General features: G+C 32.4%; 1 protein-coding gene across 1 annotated transcript; it reads right to left on the bottom strand.

Moving 5' to 3' along the window:
* Positions 1-2663: 2663 nt before the first annotated feature.
* On the bottom strand, positions 2664-15323 carry LOC134690112 (protocadherin Fat 3-like). The gene is made up of 13 exons (XM_063550083.1): positions 15211-15323; positions 14230-14401; positions 13439-13606; positions 12795-12938; positions 12043-12165; positions 11063-11266; positions 9890-10098; positions 8399-9243; positions 7579-7625; positions 6153-6188; positions 5552-5599; positions 3540-3609; positions 2664-2859 (listed from the first exon to the last, which is right to left on the bottom strand). The coding sequence occupies exons 2-13, from the start codon at positions 14330-14332 to the stop codon at positions 2844-2846; spliced, it is 2013 nt and encodes a 670-aa protein (XP_063406153.1). The 5' UTR covers positions 14333-14401; positions 15211-15323; the 3' UTR covers positions 2664-2843.
* Positions 15324-20972: the final 5649 nt, after the last annotated feature.

A 20972-nucleotide genomic window follows, 5' to 3' on the forward strand; every position in this document is an offset into this window, starting at 1 on the left:
GAAGTCGTACGCATCCAATGAAATTAATTGAAATGGTTTGATGAAGTACTACCTCGGAACTATGACAAATGAAACTGTGCATCGACCAGGAATATCCAGCTTTATTACGTTTTGAGATAAGTTCCTACATTTTTGTGCTTTGTAAAGAATATTGTTATAATTGATTGGAAGAAAATGTTTAGACTTAGTATGTCTAGTTTGTGATATCGAAAACCCTGGTGTAATAATTTACGGTAAAGTTTTTTTTCCGTTAAAATCAAATACGTTTTTACATATACGAGCGAATCGAATAAGTTAAGATATATAACCACCACAAAATGAAGATATGCTAAAAATGAACTGAAAATCAAATTGTGGAAGTATCAAGTTAATTGTGTTCAATATTACACACTTGTTTTCGTGTTTCTAAAAGTAGGATTACAAAGTATCACACCATATGACCAGCTGAACAAGGGTAAACATAATACCAATGATGACCGAATAAATATAAACAAACTAAACATAAGTCAAAGTTATTGATGGAAGCTTTTAAACAGTGCATAGGAGAAAAAGAGCAATAACCTCACATCTAAGAATCATAATTTAAAGGATATTGAATTGCTTAACTTTATTAAAACGATTGCATTTTTCCTTTCTTTTTGTTGATCTTTTGCAGAGTACTACAAAAGTAGCTGTTCTTCTTTATGGTGTAAAAAGAAGAAGAAATGAGATATTGCCAATACCTTATATATTTCATGAATTGTCTTTTTTTCATAAAACTTAAAAGAAACAAGCATGTGACTTGTCATATATATTTGAATGAGGCAATGTTATGTCAATTTAGAGTTATCACTGCTTACCTTTCTGGATTACCTTATTTAATGCCAGTTTATTGGTTGGGTTCATGATCCTTAATATTTATGTTTTCGTCGGTGCTTTGTCAACTATCTGTTTGTTTATTTATTATAATTTCCAAATGGGATTGTCTCTCTTTCTTTGGTATATGGTTTTCATTTGCCATATTTATACCTTGATTATAACGACAATTGTTGCATTTTATTATTTTATGATACCTACTTGATTTTGGTTAAGGATATAACCACCAAAAACATTGATACTCATTGCAAATGTTATTCGCCTACTTAGTGTTTAATAGTTACTAGAACTATTGTCAACGTCGGAAGATACTAATCTATCCATTCATATCAATGTTATTGAACCCCAAGTGAAAACTGTGAGAACGATAATTCTTTGAAACTATGACAATTAGTTCAATCACAAATTGGAACAGCATTATATACCAAAAATTCATCAAAAGGACTCAACAAAGTTGTTTACTGCCGTATTAAAAACACCAGTGATTCGAAGTATTGATTTTAAAAGATACAGTGTAACAATTGCATCAGAACTGTTCTTCTCGATTAATAAAAACACTCTGTTAGATTGCCTTTGTTTATATTATAAGTAGGTTAGTATAACCACACATATGGATATTGTGTATGGGACAGATATCCACCACATACCCCTTTCAACCTTTGATATATACAACTGGGTCGATGCCACTGCTGATGGACGTTCCGTTTCCGAGGGTATCACCAGCCGAGTAGTCAGCCCTGCGGTGTTGACATGAATATCAAAGAAATGGTAATTTTATAAATATTCTGTTTGCAAAAATGAAAATTATTCGAAATACAAGGATTTTCTTATCCCATAAATGACCTTAGCCGTATTTGGCACAACGTTTTTTATAATTTGGGGTCCTCAGTGCTCTTTATCTTTGTACTTTTTTTTATCTGAGCGTCCTTTCTGAGTCTTATATAGACGAAACGCATTTCTGGCGTACTAAATTATAGGCCTGGTACCTTTGATAACTTATTATATGTATTTCATTTGTCCAATAAAATGATTAAATGTATTTCATTTGTCCAATAAAATGATAATGATTAAATGTATTTCAATAGATGGTCAATATTATTAATAATATGAAATAATAAATAAAATCAAAAAGACCGTCAGCTAGATGATAAAATGTACATTTGAGTCATCTGTTTATAATAGTTCAAAACGTACCATAAAACGATTCCTTGTAAAGACCTTAAGACGGCGACGTGTTATTAGGCAAAATTTCTGTCCATATCCAATATACCAATAAGTCCATTGTCAGTCTAAATTGCCTCAACCGTCATTCCGAACAGTGGTTGTAATATCAGTTTAATACCGGTTTCGTGTCTACAACATACTTCTGTGGACAAAGCTTCATCACTTTCTTTCAAAATCATAGTAATAACTTTTGCTTAAAGCATAACGATACCAAAATAGTAAAAGATATCAAATTTACCTGCATGTGGTACATTTAAAAGATCTTTAAACGCACCTCTATAGAACAGGACTTCTGGCAAATAAAAAATAATGAACATCTGCGAGATGGTTTTTCCAATATTTCAGTTTGTACACTTGTATTAAACTGATCTCAAAATGTATGATTGTTTCATTACAAATTGAAAACATGTTATAAGTTGTGTTAATACAATGATAACAAAAGATAAAAAAAAAAACTTTTATTAACAAAGTATACAATTTCTGAATCAAATAAATTAAATAAAACACAGTTCTTTTTTATTAAATGTGGAGCGTTGAAAATAATAATATAAAAAAAATTATACAAAAACGAGTTCATTCCCAAATACAAAATCAACAATCATAATTTTAGCACTCCCGAAAACAAAAAACATATATTTCGAAACATGATTTTTTTTTTAAATATGAAAACATTGAAATTGAATTATACAACATTTGCATTTGAATACATTTAACAGTTCACTATCTAGTGATATAAAACACAAGACATCAGATGATCTTTAAAATTACCTACAATCGGTCCTGAAATATAAAGTCATATTTAATTTTCCGCAATCAATATTTTACTAGATAAATAAATTAAGGATTAAATTAGGTATCTGTAAATACACGTTGTAATTGATATACATGGAAATTAAAACAATTGCACATTTCGTTTGGTTATTTCTGTGCATTTTTGCTATTTGAGAAACCAATAAATATCTTATCAGAATTCAACAGATATTCTAAGACTTGTACTTAAAAGCAGTATTGCTAGAAAAGCATGTCCCACTTACATATCCTGCAAAGTACTTCTTCTAAACACTGTTAAGCGTATAAGACATGAAGATCTCAATGTACCCAGAAGCAAAAGTCCATGTTTTCTCGATTTGTTTTCTCTCATTACGGATTCAATTGAAATTGAAAAATATTTTTGGCTATGGCGTGGGTATCATCCAAACAGTACATTATGCATAATAACTTCAATTCACAATGACATGGTTAAAAGACAGACGAAAAATACCAAAGGAACAAACAATCTATTTTTTTTTCTGCAGAAAAATGAACAAATATGATGAACGTACGTATTGCAGAGCCATGTGCATGTGTTCTGCGGTCACTCGTTGAATGTTTTTTTATATTTTAATTCTTGCATAAGTTCCTATTTAATTATCTTATTGTAAAAGTAAAAAATCTAAAGAAGATAAGTTCAGTTTACTTACTTGGCAGAAAAGTCTGAATGTGACCATATATTCCATTCACTTTTTCCGTCATTACTTTCGGGATCACGAACTGAAAAATAACATAAAAAATATTAAAACATAGAACACATTTAATATTTTCACTTAAGAGATAATAAATTATTGGACAAAACGCGCGTCTGGCGTACTTAATTTTAATCCTGGCATAGAAAAGATCGTTTAGAACCCAAGTTGTCTAAAGATTTATCAAATATAGCGTTGAGAGAGATTGATAAATCAGTACCTTCTGTGCAATATAAGTTAAAGGCAAAAATAATAAAAGTTATGCCTTAGTTACATACCCACCACAATAACATTATGTATTGTTCTTTAATTGTTAAGGTACATGTGGAAAGACGTAAACGAACAGAAGCTAAAAAACATAAAGTATTATTCAAATTATTTTCCACAAACATTGAGAACTTTTCAAAATTATTAGAGAGTTCCATTCTTAGAAGCGAAAGATACCAGAGGGACATTCAAACTCATTCGTCGAAAATAATCTGACAACGTTATGATGGCAAAAAAAACCAAAACGACAAACAAACACTACACAAAACACAACATAGAAAATGTAGACTAAAAGAGTGGCGAAAGATACCAGAGGAACAGTCAAACTCATAAATCAAAAATAAACTGACAACACCATGGCTACATAATATGAAAAGACAAACACATTAATAATAGTAATCACGAATTGCCCCGTCTCAAAAAGTTGAAAAATATGCAATTTCAATACACATGTGGACACAAACATGATGGTAGTCTCACATCAAATCAGCTCAAAATCTGGGGGCGTATAGAAAAAAAGTCCGTAGAACTGTGATTTTTAAACAATTTTCAAAATTGTAAACCCTTAATTTTAGCAAAAATTAGCAGAGCGAAACAAAACTTAAACTTGATCCGTAACTTATCATGGTTATCTCACATACTGAAAATCAGACCAATATCTGAAAGCATTAAGAAAGATATGCGTACACAGCAAACATTATCCGAGCGAAACAAAACTTAAACTTAATCTTTAACTCGTCATGGGTAACTGACATACCAAATATCTAAATACGTTTAGAAAAAAAGTCCGTATAACTGTGATTTTTTAACAATCTATCAAAGTCCATAGCCCGTAAATATTTGCAAAAATTAGCCGTGCAGAATAAAACTTAAACTTGATCTGTAACTCCTCTTGGTTAACTCACATGCCAAAAATCATCTCAATATCTGAAAGCGTGTAAAAAAAGTCCGTATAAATTTGCTTTTCAACAATTTATCAAATTTCAAAGCCCGTAATGTCGGTAAAAATTAGCGGAGCAGAACAAAACTTAAGCTTGATCTGTAACTCATCATGGTTAACTCACTTACCAAAAATCAGCCTAATATCTGAAGGCATTTAGAAAAAAAATCCATATTATAATGGTTTGTTGCGGAATGACAGAATTACGGAATGACGGACAAGGGTAAAACTATATGGCACCAAGACCTTCGTTGAGGGGCCATAATAAAACAACATAGAAAACTAAAGACCGACATCATCACTCACACAAAAAATCAGGGGTGATCGCAGGTGCTTCAGAACGGTAGGCATATGCTGCCCCACTAGTGGCACCCGTCGTGTTGTTCCTGTAAGAACACAACATCTTGAAATTTGGTTTTTAATGTTCTTCAAATTCTTCAATGTTCTGACCTTCCATCTATTTTCAATCGAGTTCCACCAAAACTCATGTAGGCGAAGCGCGCGTTTGACGGAATTATAAACGATAACAAGTTAAAAGAAGGGTAATCATATCCAAGAAACCAGGTTTTGAATAACTTTTTATTGAATTACCTTCTTACCAGTCACCGCCATATATTCACAAGAGATATACAATATTTTAATGGTTAGACGTAGAAAAAGAACCATATATAGATTTTAAACGTCTTCTTTAAATACAAAAAGAAGAGATCTGCTAACAATGACAAATATACGTTTCACCTTGCACGAAATACTGGTAACTTACTTTTTCTTGGTTTCTGTGGTTTTTCTTTACTTCGTGGTTCAGATTTATCTAAAGGTGAAAAACTAGAATAATATGAAGTATTGGTGGGTTTCGTATCATATAAAATTACACTATGTAAATACTGGTACGTTTGTTTAGATTGCTCCAATATGTCAGCCCCAAGAATGACTGTTCACATTTGATACATTTATTGTACGAAATTCACACCGTAAACGTATGTTTTGATCAGTCTAACATTTTCGTTAATGTAAATACTAAACACAACACGTCAATGTATCACTGGTTGTATTGTTTGTCGACGGGTGTACCTGTTGGAAATACCAATATAATGTTCTCAAAGGAAAGAACTCAATATATGTGTATAAATCTAGTATATGTATTACCGTATTAAGAATTCTTAATAAGTAAATATGTAAAGAAAGTTTTAACACGTTAGATGACATTTGGTACATTTGCCTTTTTTATTAATTGACCTTGACAACCATTTAAGAAAAGCAAATTTTCGAGAGGAAATATCCCACGAGGAGCTTTAAATTAACTTCGTATGTAATTACTTTTTGTAGCAATTTTCACTGGCAAATTTTCAAAAGCAAATACTTACCGCTCACGGCATTGTTTTTCTTAGCTGCCTTTGGATCTGGAAAGGAATAACTGAATTATAACGTATTCTATAACATACGTAGGTAGTTGTTAATTACTATTGTTGAATAACAACTGAAAATTACAACCAAACTTCATGTATACGAATGACACTTTCTTATCATTTAGAGTTCTGTATAGTGTTTGTAGATAAGTTCCTGTCTGTTTTCTTTCAATCACATTTTCAACGCTTAAGGTTTTTCGTTATTCATATGTATCTTATTTCTCCTTTATAGTTTAGGAATGACATTAAGATTAACCTGCGAACTCGTGGGTCTTATACCGACGACAAACACGTTTCAATATGACAACCACAGCGCTAGAGATAAGCAGTCATGAATGGTTGGGTAGGGTTGAGTAATGCAATTTCTAATGTAAAAATGGAATGTCATCCCGTCAAGCAACCTTTGTAGCAAGTGATGGGTTGGCTTTGATTTTGCTTGCTTAAATGCTTCCTCTTTCAGAGGTTTTATATTTTGCATAAAAATAATCAGTTGCCACTGCGTACTTAATTAGCAATTAACAATCATATTTATATATATAAAGGTTGTTTCGTAAAATATTTCGAATGTCGTACTTCATGACCAAAAATATAGCTAGCAACGACATTTCTGCCACATTTATATTACTAAACTCAATATTACTGTGGTAAATAATAAGGACAAAGGGAATCAGTAGTCCTTTCCTAAGAGATCAAACCAATAAGGCAGCAACCATTTGATTTTCTAGGGGGGGCTATGGTTTTTTTTCCTTGCAAACTTTTTTTTCGCCTTCGGCGAAGAACAATCTATTTTTTTCGCGACAAACCGAAAACAATTTTTTTCTTTCAATTTGAGCATAACATATAGTGGCAGCTGAGGGTGAAACAAACATTTTTTTTCTCAGGGCCCAAAACAAATTATTTTTTTCACCAAAATCTGGAAACAAACTTTTTTTTCCAAAAAAAAAAACATAGCCCCCCCCCCCCCCCCCCGAAAATCAAATGGTTTCTGCCTAAACCAACATCAACGCATATAGATACTAGTATACAATTTAAAAAAAATACATGGTAAGCCTGACAATCACAAAACGTGAAGGAATTAAACCAGGATTTTTTTGTCCGCTAATTTTGGTGCATATCTTGACCACATGTCGTTAAACCAGAAGAAATAATAAAAATAAATTCAAGTCTAGCTACCATACCAACAAGATAATCATTAACATGAACATAGAATTAAAATGTACAAATTTGTTTCCTTTAAAGATACGAAAAATTTGTAAACGTTTTAGCAAAATATATACTTTGATACACAATAACGACAGCGACAGTTGGACTTGATATTTCCTTTAATAACGCAATTTTTAAACAGTTTATAGCCACTTATGAAAATTTAACGAAAAATACTTACTGGTTATTCTCCCTCTACCTCTCTTGCCACAGCAATCCCTATCATTGCTGAAACATAATTTAAAAAAGCAATCCAATCGATGTGAAATAAATGATGGTCTTGAATTTAAGATTCCTGGTAATGACGTTGTGTGTCATCTTATGTACGTGTCATGGTGATCTTTTTATTTGTCTTTGCACATTTCTAACCTTTACTGTCCATGTTTGGTAGTATCTATTTGTCGTGGCTGTGTATTTTAACATATCGACAGAGTGCTATTGTGCTATGGTCTTTTTTGTATTCCTGTCTTTTTCAATGTTTGCTTGTTTTGTTTTCAATACAATGACATTCTATGCGACTGTAATGCAAGTGTGAGGTACGTCACTGTATGTTGGAATGGGTATCCGTAGATATCTTCCGTCAATTGTTAATCTCATTTAAGAACCTAGCTTAAAATGTACTGTTTCAGACGTGGTTGTCATTGCAATAAGGCTTTTAAGTGGCGCTTGAGTTCAAAGAGGCGAAATGTGAATCGATTTCCGCTAAAACCATTAAAAATAAAGAAAATCAAGTCCATACCGGCGATGGTCTTTTATGCTTTTAAGTCAAAAACCAGTATTGTTTCGAATGATGTCAACGTTAAATGAACTAAACAAGGTACAGAAAATTACCTAATAAATGATATTTCATATCAGCACAAGACTGCGGAGACAATGTTTGCAGAAGCGCTGTTCTTTATGATGAAGTTGATTCGTTAAAAACCTTTTTTTATTATCATTTGTAACACATCCCATTGCATCATAATTAAATGCCTATTTTATGCAAATAACATTCTACTCACAAGCAACCACACGTATCAGAGAATAGTCGTGCGCAGAACCCAGGAACCCTGCAACATCGGTAAATCATATAACCTATCAATGCAGCCATAACTGCAAGAGCTATCATGGCAGGTATAAACCATGCAAGGTCTGTCGGACGACTTAAGAAAGCAGCAGGTGATCCACTGTTTCCGGTATTACTAGTTCCGGTTCCGGTTCCGGTTCCTGTTCCTGTATTACCATTATTGTTGTTTGCGTTGGTGATGGTATTGGCAACTGTGGTAGTGACGGTAGTAGTCGTCGGATCAATTATGACAATAGTGACAGTTGCCTCGTCATTCAATGATGTGTCATCTGTATCAGTGGCAGTAAGTGGGAAGGTAAATGTTGTGCCCACTGGATATCCACTGAAGTCTGTAGCTGATCGAATATTACAGCTATTGTCCACGGCAAAATTTGAATCACCTAAGGAATATGAGCGTTGTGTATGTTCCGTTTTGACGTCATCGTCTGTTGATGTACACGACAAAAGTTGGGATCCTACAGGTGTATTTTGTGGTACATTTCTGTAGTATGTTCTTTGATTCAGTTTCGGGGGGTTGTCGTTAATTTCTTCTATCCTTATATTTAGTTTTGTTGTAACTGTATGACCTGCTTTGTCTGTTGCTGTCACATCACACTTTGGGGTATTGAATGGCCAATTATTCGGATCTAAATCATATTCTTGAAGTTGTGTTATTCTTCCTGTAGTTCGGTCCATTTCAAAATAACTTTGTTTGTCTTTACAGTCCATAGTGTAAGTCTGTACATCATTAATATCCACGTCATTGACCACAAATCCAGCAGCCGGTAAAACCGTTCCTTTCTAATAAAAGAACAAAATAGAATTTTGAAAAAAAGCAAAATCACAAAAATACAGAACGCCGAGGAAAATTCAAAACGGAACGTCTCTATTCAAAGGGCTTTCGATTGGTAGGAAGACAAACTGTAATGCATACATACAAAAATAAACATTTTAAAACATCAGATTATTCCAAGCAATCATTCATTATCATTTTAGTTTCTGACGAAAATATAATTCTTCATAATATCAACCCTTGCACAAAGAACACAAATAGTTTGCCTTTCAAAACCATTCACGCTTTTCATCACGAAAATTTACAGAGATGCGTCATTACATGCTGTTAAAGGGAATATTATATACTAGTACTTTGAAAACGTAAAAAATTATAGTAACAGTATATGTACCTTTATTTAAACAGATTTGGAGTAAACTGTTTTTCCAACATTTCAACAATATTCAAGTGCCTATATTATATGTGGCACTTAATTCACTTAGATGCTAATTAATATAACGAACTACCAAAGAATTTGCATAAACATAAAATAAGTTTTATAGACAAACAACCTAGTAACTAACGGGAATACTGACATGGCGATCACCTTCACATGTGGAGGAGTTAAACTTGTTTTTCCTTAACATTTTCGAAGTACCCCCATGAGTAACTCACAGTTCCTTCTGTTCCTATAATAGTGTATAAATCTTCTTCAAAACCAGTTTGTTGCTCATTGACATCAGTGACCTCTATCCTTAATTTCTTTTGTATTGATGTTTCCCTTCCGTCATCCACCGTAACAATTAGATCGCAGATATGACGTTGAGGACTACTTGTTTTAAGTTCTTCATAATTTAATATAGCTGTCGTAGACACAACACCAGCTTTAAAAATAAGTAATGTATTGCTTATCATAAAATTTTAAAGCATAATTTTATTTGAAGGAGTAGAAAGACCATAATAATTATACTTTCTGCATTAAGATTTTATTAGCTGACATTAACAATTCAAGCAAAACGCATGCAGTTATTTGATGCGCGTGTCTAGTCCTAGAAACATTTGAACAAACATAAAAAGACTCTTTCGTTCTGTATGTCAATATTGGTTTTAGTGAGGGCACATGTACATCCACTATCACTCAATACATCACCTAGAATTTCATAACAAGTATTTTAAATGTGAGTGGCCTCGGTGGCCACTGTAATCACTCGCCAGTCAACATTGAGATGGTGAGTTCGATCCCCGCTCGTGCGGGTATACTCGACACCAGTCTTAATTGACTAGGATTGTCAGTTTTCCTATTGATGGTCGGTGGTTTTCTCCAGGCATGCCGACTTCGTCCACCAATAGAAACGAAACTGGCCGTCAGGAAATAGCCTAAATATGGTGCTTAAAAGTGGCCTTTAAACATCAAAAATTTTAAAAATCACATCATTTTACGGCCGCCATCATGAGTTGGTTGAATGTTATGGAATAACCGTTTCACAAATGATATCGGATATGTTCCTTACGTCGTAATCGAAATCAAAAGGCGTTTATGTTGCTCATTCTTTTGTTTTCTTTGTTGAGTTTTTTTATACTATTGTTTGTCTTTATTTTGGTTTTCTTTCTTTTTATTTGTCATGGCGTTCATTTGTCACTTTGTTTTCGACTTATGAGTTTGAATATCAACTGGATATCTTTGGCTAAACGACTGTTTATTTCCTTTATGGCTTACTGCTTTTTTTTCACCAAGTTGTAAAAAATGCAAACCTTGTTCTGAAAACCTTGACAAAAAAGCTTTATATTATCAATCAACGATTCTCTTTAAAGAAAAATGAATGACATATGATAAAAAGACAATCTTACTTGTTGGATCGAGGCTGTACAAGTCGGAGCAACCATTGGGATTCGCTGTCGCAGAAAATGTGTGGGTGTCAACAATATTGTCGTCAGTGATATCGATATCGTAAACCTGTCGACCTATCGTGGTGTCACCGTCTATATTTTCGTCAATTGGCTGTGTAAGTGACGTCACACCAAGGTTATCAATTACTGGTCTATCATTGATATCTTTAAAATAGTTGCAAACATTTTATTTATTACAGCACAAGTATTGTTCTGTGCATGCTATACAACATTTCTTATTTCTTTGAACTGTGAGATGAATATTAACGAATGGTTTACATTATATAAGTATCATTATGTGATAAGTGTTTTACAAAGGGGTAAAGTAATAAAGCAACTGATATTGACTGTAATATTAGGATTCTTTAAAGTATGTTCGTCAACCTTCTTTGAAAGTAATTTATGAAACCAATTTTGGTTAATAAAGGTATAAAATGTATATCTTTTTCAAGAGGAATGATTTTTTACAATTTTGATCAGTAGCTGCATATACAATATCGGTTTTATATTACTATCTTTATATCTATTTGTAATTTAAAAATAATTCATGGTCGTATAGTTTTGTTGCCTGACAAACGACAGGTTGAGGACTCATTTTACGTGGATGAGTTTGAAGTCACTTTATCACATTGTGTATAGTAGTTGATTGGTGTTACGGCAAAACATATTTGATAGGAATCACACACAAAAAAAACATAGGAAGAAAAAATACACATATTACCAATCTCAGAGCACTCGCAGTCACTGAAAGCCAGCTCAAAGTCATTAATAACGTTCTTCCAGTTTATAGCATCAATCAGTTCACATTCAACATATTCAGAATAAAGACGTCAGGGGATGTTTTTGAAAAGCATAATTTTGTGCAATGATGAATTAAAAATAAACGACTATTATACTAGAAACGATTCGCTCATTCAAAACATATATTTTTATCAATTTACCTGTTAGCTCTACAGTCAGTGTTTTTGGTCCAGTTGTTCGCTGTTCGTCTTTTACTACCACATAAATTTCATATGGGCTTACTTTATGTAAGGTTAAATCTTCTGTAGCTGTTATTTCACCAGCTGTTTAATACGGAAATAAATAAAACGTTTTTTTTAATTCTGTAAACATGACACATTGTACCAATCTCCGTACAGCGTATATTTAGTGTAGTGATACGTAGTAAGTACGGAACGGATGTGAGCTCTGCGCCGGAGATTGACATTGTACTCTCTGTTCTTTTGCCTGTTTTCTTTTTATTGATTCTACGGCTAACTTAGAAATGTATAAAGCCTCGGTCACACGTTAACGGATAGCTCGAACGGATGCCTAATAAACTCATCATAGATAGATACCAGGATCAAACTTTTATATGTACGCCAGACGTGCGTTTCGTCTACAAAAGACTCATCAGTGACGCACGAATCAAAAAATGTTTAAAATGCAATACAAAAGGTATTTATTGTAAATGCATGTCCAATTCTGTTAGATAAACTCATCATAGATTCAGTTTAAAACCTTGTACGATAAACAGACGCTTTCGTCTACAAATACTCATCATTGACGCTCGAATAAAAAATATAAAGCGCTAATAAAGTAAGAATTATGTTGACGAGCACTGAGCCCTAAATTCTGAATCATATTGATATGATTGTTATAAATAATCATTATATATCAGACAATCATTACTTAACAAAAGCATCATACGTACTTGGTGAGATTTTAAAAGGACACTGAGTTGGAGAGCATGTTATACTATAAGTCAGGTCTTCTGCTAAAGTATCTGGGTCTGTTATATCCACCTGATAAATCGGATCTCCAGACTTTGTACGTAATGTTGACTTTTGTTCAGTAGCTTTAAATGTAAATAAAAATATGACAGTTTATTGAACACATTTGTATGCAAATGATACATTTTATAAAAAATGCAGGCAAATTGTTAAGTATTATTGGTTACTTTTGCTTTGTTAGGACGATCGATAAAATATATCCTATATCGATTAACTGGTGATATATACTTTGTTCATTTTGTTATTGGAATGTATCACACAATCGATAGAATATAGCCCATAATGATTTGAACTAGTGATATATACTTTGTTAGTTTTGGTATTGGTATTGATCACACAATCGATGGAATATAGCCTATATCGATGTGAACTAGTGATGTATATTTTGTTAGTTTTTGGTATTGGTATTGATCACACAATCGATACGATCGCGATTGAAAAGTTCCTATGTTGATGAACTGGTGACTTTCACTGCATAGGTTTGGTATGTTCACACGATCGATAGTAATACGTGTGAATATTAAAAACAAAAAGACTTCAACAATAGATGAGTGTTACCACTTACTTGGCAAAACATTAATAACGGGTTCAATATTTTTCTCAACATTGACATAAAATATCTTTTCTGCTGCTAGTCCGTAGTCATCTGTACACACTGCGGTAACTGTATACTGAGGTTTGGCATCATAGTCCATATCTTTCATTGAACCTCCCTTCAGATAAAGATTAAAAGCTGAAATCATAGTAAAAGTATTATTGACGTTTCTAACGTTTCTAACGTGGCATGAAAAGCAGAATATGAAAGGCGTTATATATTAAAAAATATGTCACAGAAAATGAAATTACCTTTTAAACATAAATTGTCAATACCGTTTATTGTGCTGTGTTTAATCTCAAATGATAGCTTAAAAATATTTTATTGTCCAAAACATTGACAATAGGATTAGACACAAGTTTTGCAACTTAGAACGTCTTCTCAAATTATGTACATAGATAGATAGATATTCAATGACGAGATCTCGAATGTTGTACCTAGCTAGACATTAAATAACGAGATCTAAAACGGTCATGTACTTAGATAGATATTCAATGACGAGATCTCAAACGGTGTACCTAGATAGATATTCAATGACGAGATCGCAAATGCTGTACCTAGATCTTAAGTAATTTTCTGAGCACCATCATCTGCATTTCTAATCATGTTATTCCTTTTTAAAACAATTCCTTTTGTTTTCTTTCGCTATCATGCTAACAATTATAGTCTGATTTTGAGAAAATTGTTCTTGATCTTTATCTCCTTGTAGTGTTAGGTACCACCTTAATAAACATTCTGTTTTTAAATTTTAAACAACTCACGATCAGTTCCAGTTGGTTGTTTGATGATAAATATCCCATCATTCGGACTGACTGTTCCAAGGTTACACCTGTAGGTCTGTTTATCTGTCACCGTTAGTGACATAATTTGGGTTTCGTCATTGTTATTTTCTTTTATGTTATAAGATATCACAGTATTCTTTATCTCTGGTGCCTATGGTTGAAACGTTTCAATGAATACCTATGACGTTTCGTTTGTAATAGTATAGTTTCATTTTAGAAACGCTACATGCAGTTTAGCATTATTTTGTAACAGCCATCGTATTTTGTTTTGTTCTTCTTCATTTTTTAGGGCTAATGTCTATATAAATCTAGCAATTAAATAAAAAAAAAAACACACATTTGACTGTACAGAATATTTCCAGTTAGTTGTACCCGACTTTATTCGTTCTAAACAAAGACATTACAATGAGTGGAGGATCCATAACTTTTGTAAGGGGGCTAGTTGACTGGCCTGAAGGGGGAGTCGCTCCAGTCACGCTTCAGTGTTTCCCTTCATATATAATTAACCAAATTTTTCCAACGAAAGGGGAAGCTCGGACACCCCCTTTTACTCCGCCTAGCCTATGACAATTTCATTGACAGTTTTAAGTGTAAAACACAAGATTGAAAGCTCGATATTGTATCTTTGCAAAACGAGTATTCTGAACTTTGTGGTCTTGTAGTTACATTAAAAAGAAATGACTAGGTTCGGGGAATCAACGCTTAAAAACCAATGCAACGTTTCACGGTGTAAATAACTTCCATCATTTCTTAGCTTGTGCTGAACCCAGAATTTTTAAATTCTGTATTAATTGAAAGCTTATTCAAATACATTGCTGAAAGTGACTGTTACATGTGTATTACAATTAAAAGACTTATCAAACTTTCCCGAAATCTATTATTTTAAACCAGAATATCTTATTTGTAGATAATTTTTACTTTACCATAAAATCTTCCATTTTCTAAAGCTAAGTTACCAACCGTATTGTTAACACAAACTATTACAGATGTAGTACCCTCATTCAAACACTGGTCCTTCACGCTGAATTCTAGTGTATACTCTCCAACTTTCCAGTTTGCTGCTGATGACTTAATCCGATCTAAACAAAGACATGAAAGTTACATTGTCAGTGTAATGCGATTTGAGAATTCATTAACTTAAGCATCGATGATCATTCATAGTCCTCCTTTTTCTTTTCTTTTTTTTTATTCCAGGGCATGTTTTTTATTTATAATAAATATCAATATCTTGAAATCATAAAAAAAAAGTTTATAAGAAACATTGAAAATTTGGAGAAAATTAATGAAGCACCGAGTATCAAATACAATTCTTTATCCCGTATATTCACTGGTGTTCAATCGATAATCGTAACTGAAATTACAACGATCCCAATAGGTCGAAGACATGAATCTTTCAGTCATTTTTCTCAAATGTAGCTTGTTGTTGCCTAGAATTACTCAGATGCTAAGTTATTCGTGAAAAACAACAGGTTACTGTCTTTTATTTAATACTGTATTGCATGTTAGCCAGCTGTCTATTGTTTAAGATTGTATTGTATACTGACCTATATATCTATTGTTTAAGATTGTATTGTACGTTAGCTAGCTGTCTATTGTTTAAGATTGTATTGTACGTTATCTAGCTGTCTATTGTTTAAGATTGTATTGTACGTTAGCTAGCTGTCTATTGTTTAAGATTGTATTGTACGTTATACAACTGTCTATTGTTTAAGATTGTATTGTACGTTAGCCAGCTGTCTATTGTTTAAGATTGTATTGTACGTTATCTAGCTGTCTATTGTTTAAGATTGTATTGTACGTTAGCTAGCTGTCTATTGTTTAAGATTGTATTGTACGTTAGCTAGCTGTCTATTGTTTAAGATTGTATTGTACGTTATATAGCTGTCTATTGTTTAAGATTGAATTGTACGTTAGCTAGCTGTCTATTGTTTAAGATTGTATTGTACGTTAGCTAGCTGTCTATTGTTTAAGATTGAATTGTACGTTAGCTAGCTGTCTATTGTTTAAGATTGAATTGTACGTTAGCTAGCTGTCTATTGTTTAAGATTGAATTGTACGTTAGCTAGCTGTCTATTGTTTAAGATTGAATTGTACGTTAGCTAGCTGTCTATTGTTTAAGATTGTATTGTACGTTATACAACTGTCTATTGTTTAAGATTGAATTGTACGTTAGCCAGCTGTCTATTGTTCAAGATTGTATTGTACGTTAGCCAGCTGTCTATTGTTTAAGATTGAACTGTACGTTAGCCAGCTGTCTATTGTTTCAGACTGTAGTGTATACTGACCTAGATGTTTATTGTTTCAGACTGTAGTGTATACTGACCTAGATATCAATTGTTTAAGACTGTAGTGTATACTGACCTAGATATTTATTGTTTCAGACTGTAGTGTATACTGACCTAGATATTTATTGTTTCAGACTGTAGTGTATACTGACCTAGATATTTATTGTTTCAGACTGTAGTGTATACTGACCTAGATATTTATTGTTTCAGACTGTAGTGTATACTGACCTAGATATTTATTGTTTAAGACTGTAGTGTATACTGACCTAGATATTTATTGTTTCAGACTGTAGTGTATACTGACCAAGATATTTATTGTTTCAGACTGTAGTGTATACTGACCTAGTTATCAGTTGTTTAAGACTGTAGTGTATACTGACCTAGATATTTATTGTTTAAGACTGCAGTGTATACTGACCTAGATATTTTTTGTTTCAGACTGTAGTGTATACTGACCTAGATATTTATTGTTTCAGACTGTAGTGTATACTGACCTAGATATCTATTGTTTCAGACTGTAGTGTATACTGACCTATATATTTATTGTTGCAGACTGTAGTGTATACTGACCTAGATATTTATTTTTTAAGACTGTAGTGTATACTGACCTAGATATTTATTGTTTGAGACTGTAGTGTATACTGACCTAGATATTTATATTTAAGACTGTAGTGTATACTGACCTAGATATTTATTGTTTAAGACTGTAGTGTATACTGACCTAGATATCAATTGTTTAAGACTGTAGTGTATACTGACCTAGATATTTATTGTTTCAGACTATAGTGTATACTGACCTATATATCTATTGTTTAAGACTGTAGTGTATACTGACCTATATATCTATTGTTTAAGACTGTAGTGTATACTGACCTAGATATTTATTGTTTCAGACTGTAGTGTATACTGACCTAGATATTTATTGTTTAAGACTGTAGTTAATACTGACCTAGATATTTATTGTTTCAGACTGTAGTGTATACTGACCTAGATATTTATTGTTTAAGACTGTAGTATATACTGACCTAGATATTTATTGTTTAAGACTGTAGTGTATACTGACCTAGATATTTATTGTTTAAGACTGTAGTGTATACTGACCTAGATATTTATTGTTTAAGACTGTAGTGTATACTGACCTAGATATCTATTGTTTCAGACTGTAGTGTATACTGACCTAGATATTTATTGTTGCAGACTGTAGTGTATACTGACCTAGATATCAATTGTTTAGGACTGTAGTGTATACTGACCTAGATATTTATTGTTGAAGACTGTAGTGTATACTGACCTAGATATTTATTGTTGAAGACTGTAGTGTATACTGACCTAGATATTTATTGTTTAAGACTGTAGTGTATACTGACCTAGATATTTATTGTTTCAGACTGTAGTGTATACTGACCTAGATATCAATTGTTTAAGACTGTAGTGTATACTGACCTAGATATTTATTGTTTAAGACTGCAGTGTATACTGACCTAGATATTTTTTGTTTCAGACTGTAGTGTATACTGACCTAGATATTTATTGTTTCAGACTGTAGTGTATACTGACCTAGATATCTATTGTTTCAGACTGTAGTGTATACTGACCTAGATATTTATTGTTTCAGACTGTAGTGTATACTGACCTAGATGTTTATTTTTTAAGACTGTAGTTTATACTGACCTAGATATTTATTGTTTAAGACTGTAGTGTATACTGACCTAGATATTTATTGTTTAAGACTGTAGTGTATACTGACCTAGATATTTATTGTTTAAGACTGTAGTGTATACTGACCTAGATATCAATTGTTTCGAATGTAGTGTATACTGACCTAGATATTTATTGTTTCAGACTGTAGTGTATACTGACCTATATATCTATTGTTTCAGACTGTAGTGTATACTGACCTAGATATCAATTGTTTAAGACTGTAGTGTATACTGACCTAGATATTTATTGTTTCAGACTGTAGTGTATACTGACCTAGATATCTATTGTTTCAGACTGTAGTGTATACTGACCTAGATATTTATTGTTTCAGACTGTAGTGTATACTGACCTAGATATTTATTGTTTAAGACTGTAGTGTATACTGACCTAGATATTTATTGTTTCAGACTGTAGTGTATACTGACCCAGATATTTATTGTTTAAGACTGTAGTATATACTGACCTAGATATTTATTGTTTAAGACTGTAGTGTATACTGACCTAGATATTTATTGTTTAAGACTGTAGTGTATACTGACCTAGATATCTATTGTTTCAGACTGTAGTGTATACTGACCTAGATATTTATTGTTTCAGACTGTAGTGTATACTGACCTAGATATCAATTGTTTAAGACTGTAGTGTATACTGACCTAGATATTTATTGTTTAAGACTGTAGTGTATACTGACCTAGATATTTATTGTTTCAGACTGTAGTGTATACTGAACTAGATATTTATTGTTTAAGACTATAGTGTATACTGACCTAGATATTTATTGACTAAGACTGTAGTGTATACTGACCTAGATATTTATTGTTTCAGACTGTAGTGTATACTGACCTAGATATCAATTGTTTAAGACTGTATTGTATGTTGACCAGCTGCCACTTTTTTAACTGCATTGTATGTTGATAATGTGTCCACAGTTTCAGACCATATCATGTTTGTCCATTCATAAAATATAAAATTAACCAATGGAATAAAATACATTTTACTTCTGTGGTAATGGGTGTGCATTAAAACGATTACACAACTTACGTATTGCGTCACTTATAAATGTAGTGTCTGCCTCGTTTGTCATTTCAACTGTTAAAGTGGTATCATCTTTGTTCTCGTCTGTAAAACTCATTTGGACACATTATCAACATACAATGCAGTTAAAAAAGTGGCAGCTGGTCAACATACAATACAGTCTTAAACAATTGATATCTAGGTCAGTATACACTACAGTCTGAAACATATCATGTTTGTCCATTCGTAAAATATAAAATTAACCAATGGAATAAAATACATTTTACTTCTGTGGTAATGGGTGTGCATTAAAACGATTACACAACTTACGTATTGCGTCACTTATAAATGTAGTGTCTGCCTCGTTTGTCATTTCAACTGTTAAAGTGGTATCATCTTTGTTCTCGTCTGTAAAACTCATCTGGTATAATGTTACCCCAAATGATACAGTTTTTGTGTCCAAAAATGAAACCTTAGTACCCCCGTTCGTAAAAGACGGTGCTGAATCTGAAATGTGGAAGGATATGTAACTGTCTCATTTTGCTGATTTTTACACAAAGTTAATATGTCTTTTTTTCTATTGACATAACATGCGGAAATATTGTGGATATGTTATTAGAACATGACAACGATGTTTAAGACCTTGACCTAACATTGGAAATTGATTACGTTACAGTTTTATCCAATGAAATGGAAGCTCGAGCAAGAAGTTAATAAAATGTCGGATTTAAACGATTTTTTTGGTTTTGCGCCCTGTGTATGCTCGTATTCGCAGGTAATTAAAATTTCTTGTCATCAGAAAGTACACAAAAATGTTTGATTCCAGCAACAAGGATTGAATAATTATTCAAATGACGATAAGAATTGGTTTGTTTTTGTTGATTTTCAAGGTATCATACTAATTAATCATATTTTACAGGTTGTTCACCTCATTGAAAAGTGCATATTTATACATATATAGTTTCCGTAGAAACTGCTTTTCTCAAGTTCCGTTATTTTATTAATTCGATAATTAGATTATTTATTAAAACACAATTTTAATGATAAAACAATGTATTTATAAAGTATCGTATATAGTGTATGTCCCCCTAATTGATCGCCAAAAAGTCATGTTTAACACAGATTTTTGTAGCCAACATTTATTCCTTTTTCTTTAGTTACCCCCCTTTTTGAATCGCAATTTAATTGAATTTTCGCAAAAGAAATAATAGTGCATTTTATTTTTTTCAAAACTGAAAAAAAAACATTTAAGTATTTTTTCCAAAATTAAGGGAACTCGTAACAATCCTATATTATAGTTTGAAACGGGTTTCTTAAGATGTGTTACGAATGATTTATTGCTTTTTGTTATAAAATGAAAACAAATATAGATCTTTACCTTGTAGTACATTTTTCAGTTTCCTAAATATTTTAGAGGTGGCTGCCTATAAAAAAAGGTGGAGCTTCAGCCATGGAATAACATGAAAATGAATATGTTGTACCATAGCTTAGCTCAGCCTTCTTTCCTTTGGATTCTAGTTGAGTTCCATATTTAATTGGCAAAGTATGGTACAACCTCAATTAATTAATATATAATATACCATGGTTTTCCCTCACCACACTTTTTAAGCAAATAATTTCATTAAAACACCAAAGGAAAAAAAAACAATTTATGTCACAACACCCTCATTGTCGTCATCATAATCTTCGTCATAAATTTTCGAAATGCAATACTGTTATATT

The sequence above is a fragment of the Mytilus trossulus genome, chromosome 11 (genome assembly GCF_036588685.1).
Source record: "Mytilus trossulus isolate FHL-02 chromosome 11, PNRI_Mtr1.1.1.hap1, whole genome shotgun sequence".
Lineage (NCBI taxonomy): Eukaryota > Metazoa > Mollusca > Bivalvia > Mytilida > Mytilidae > Mytilus > Mytilus trossulus.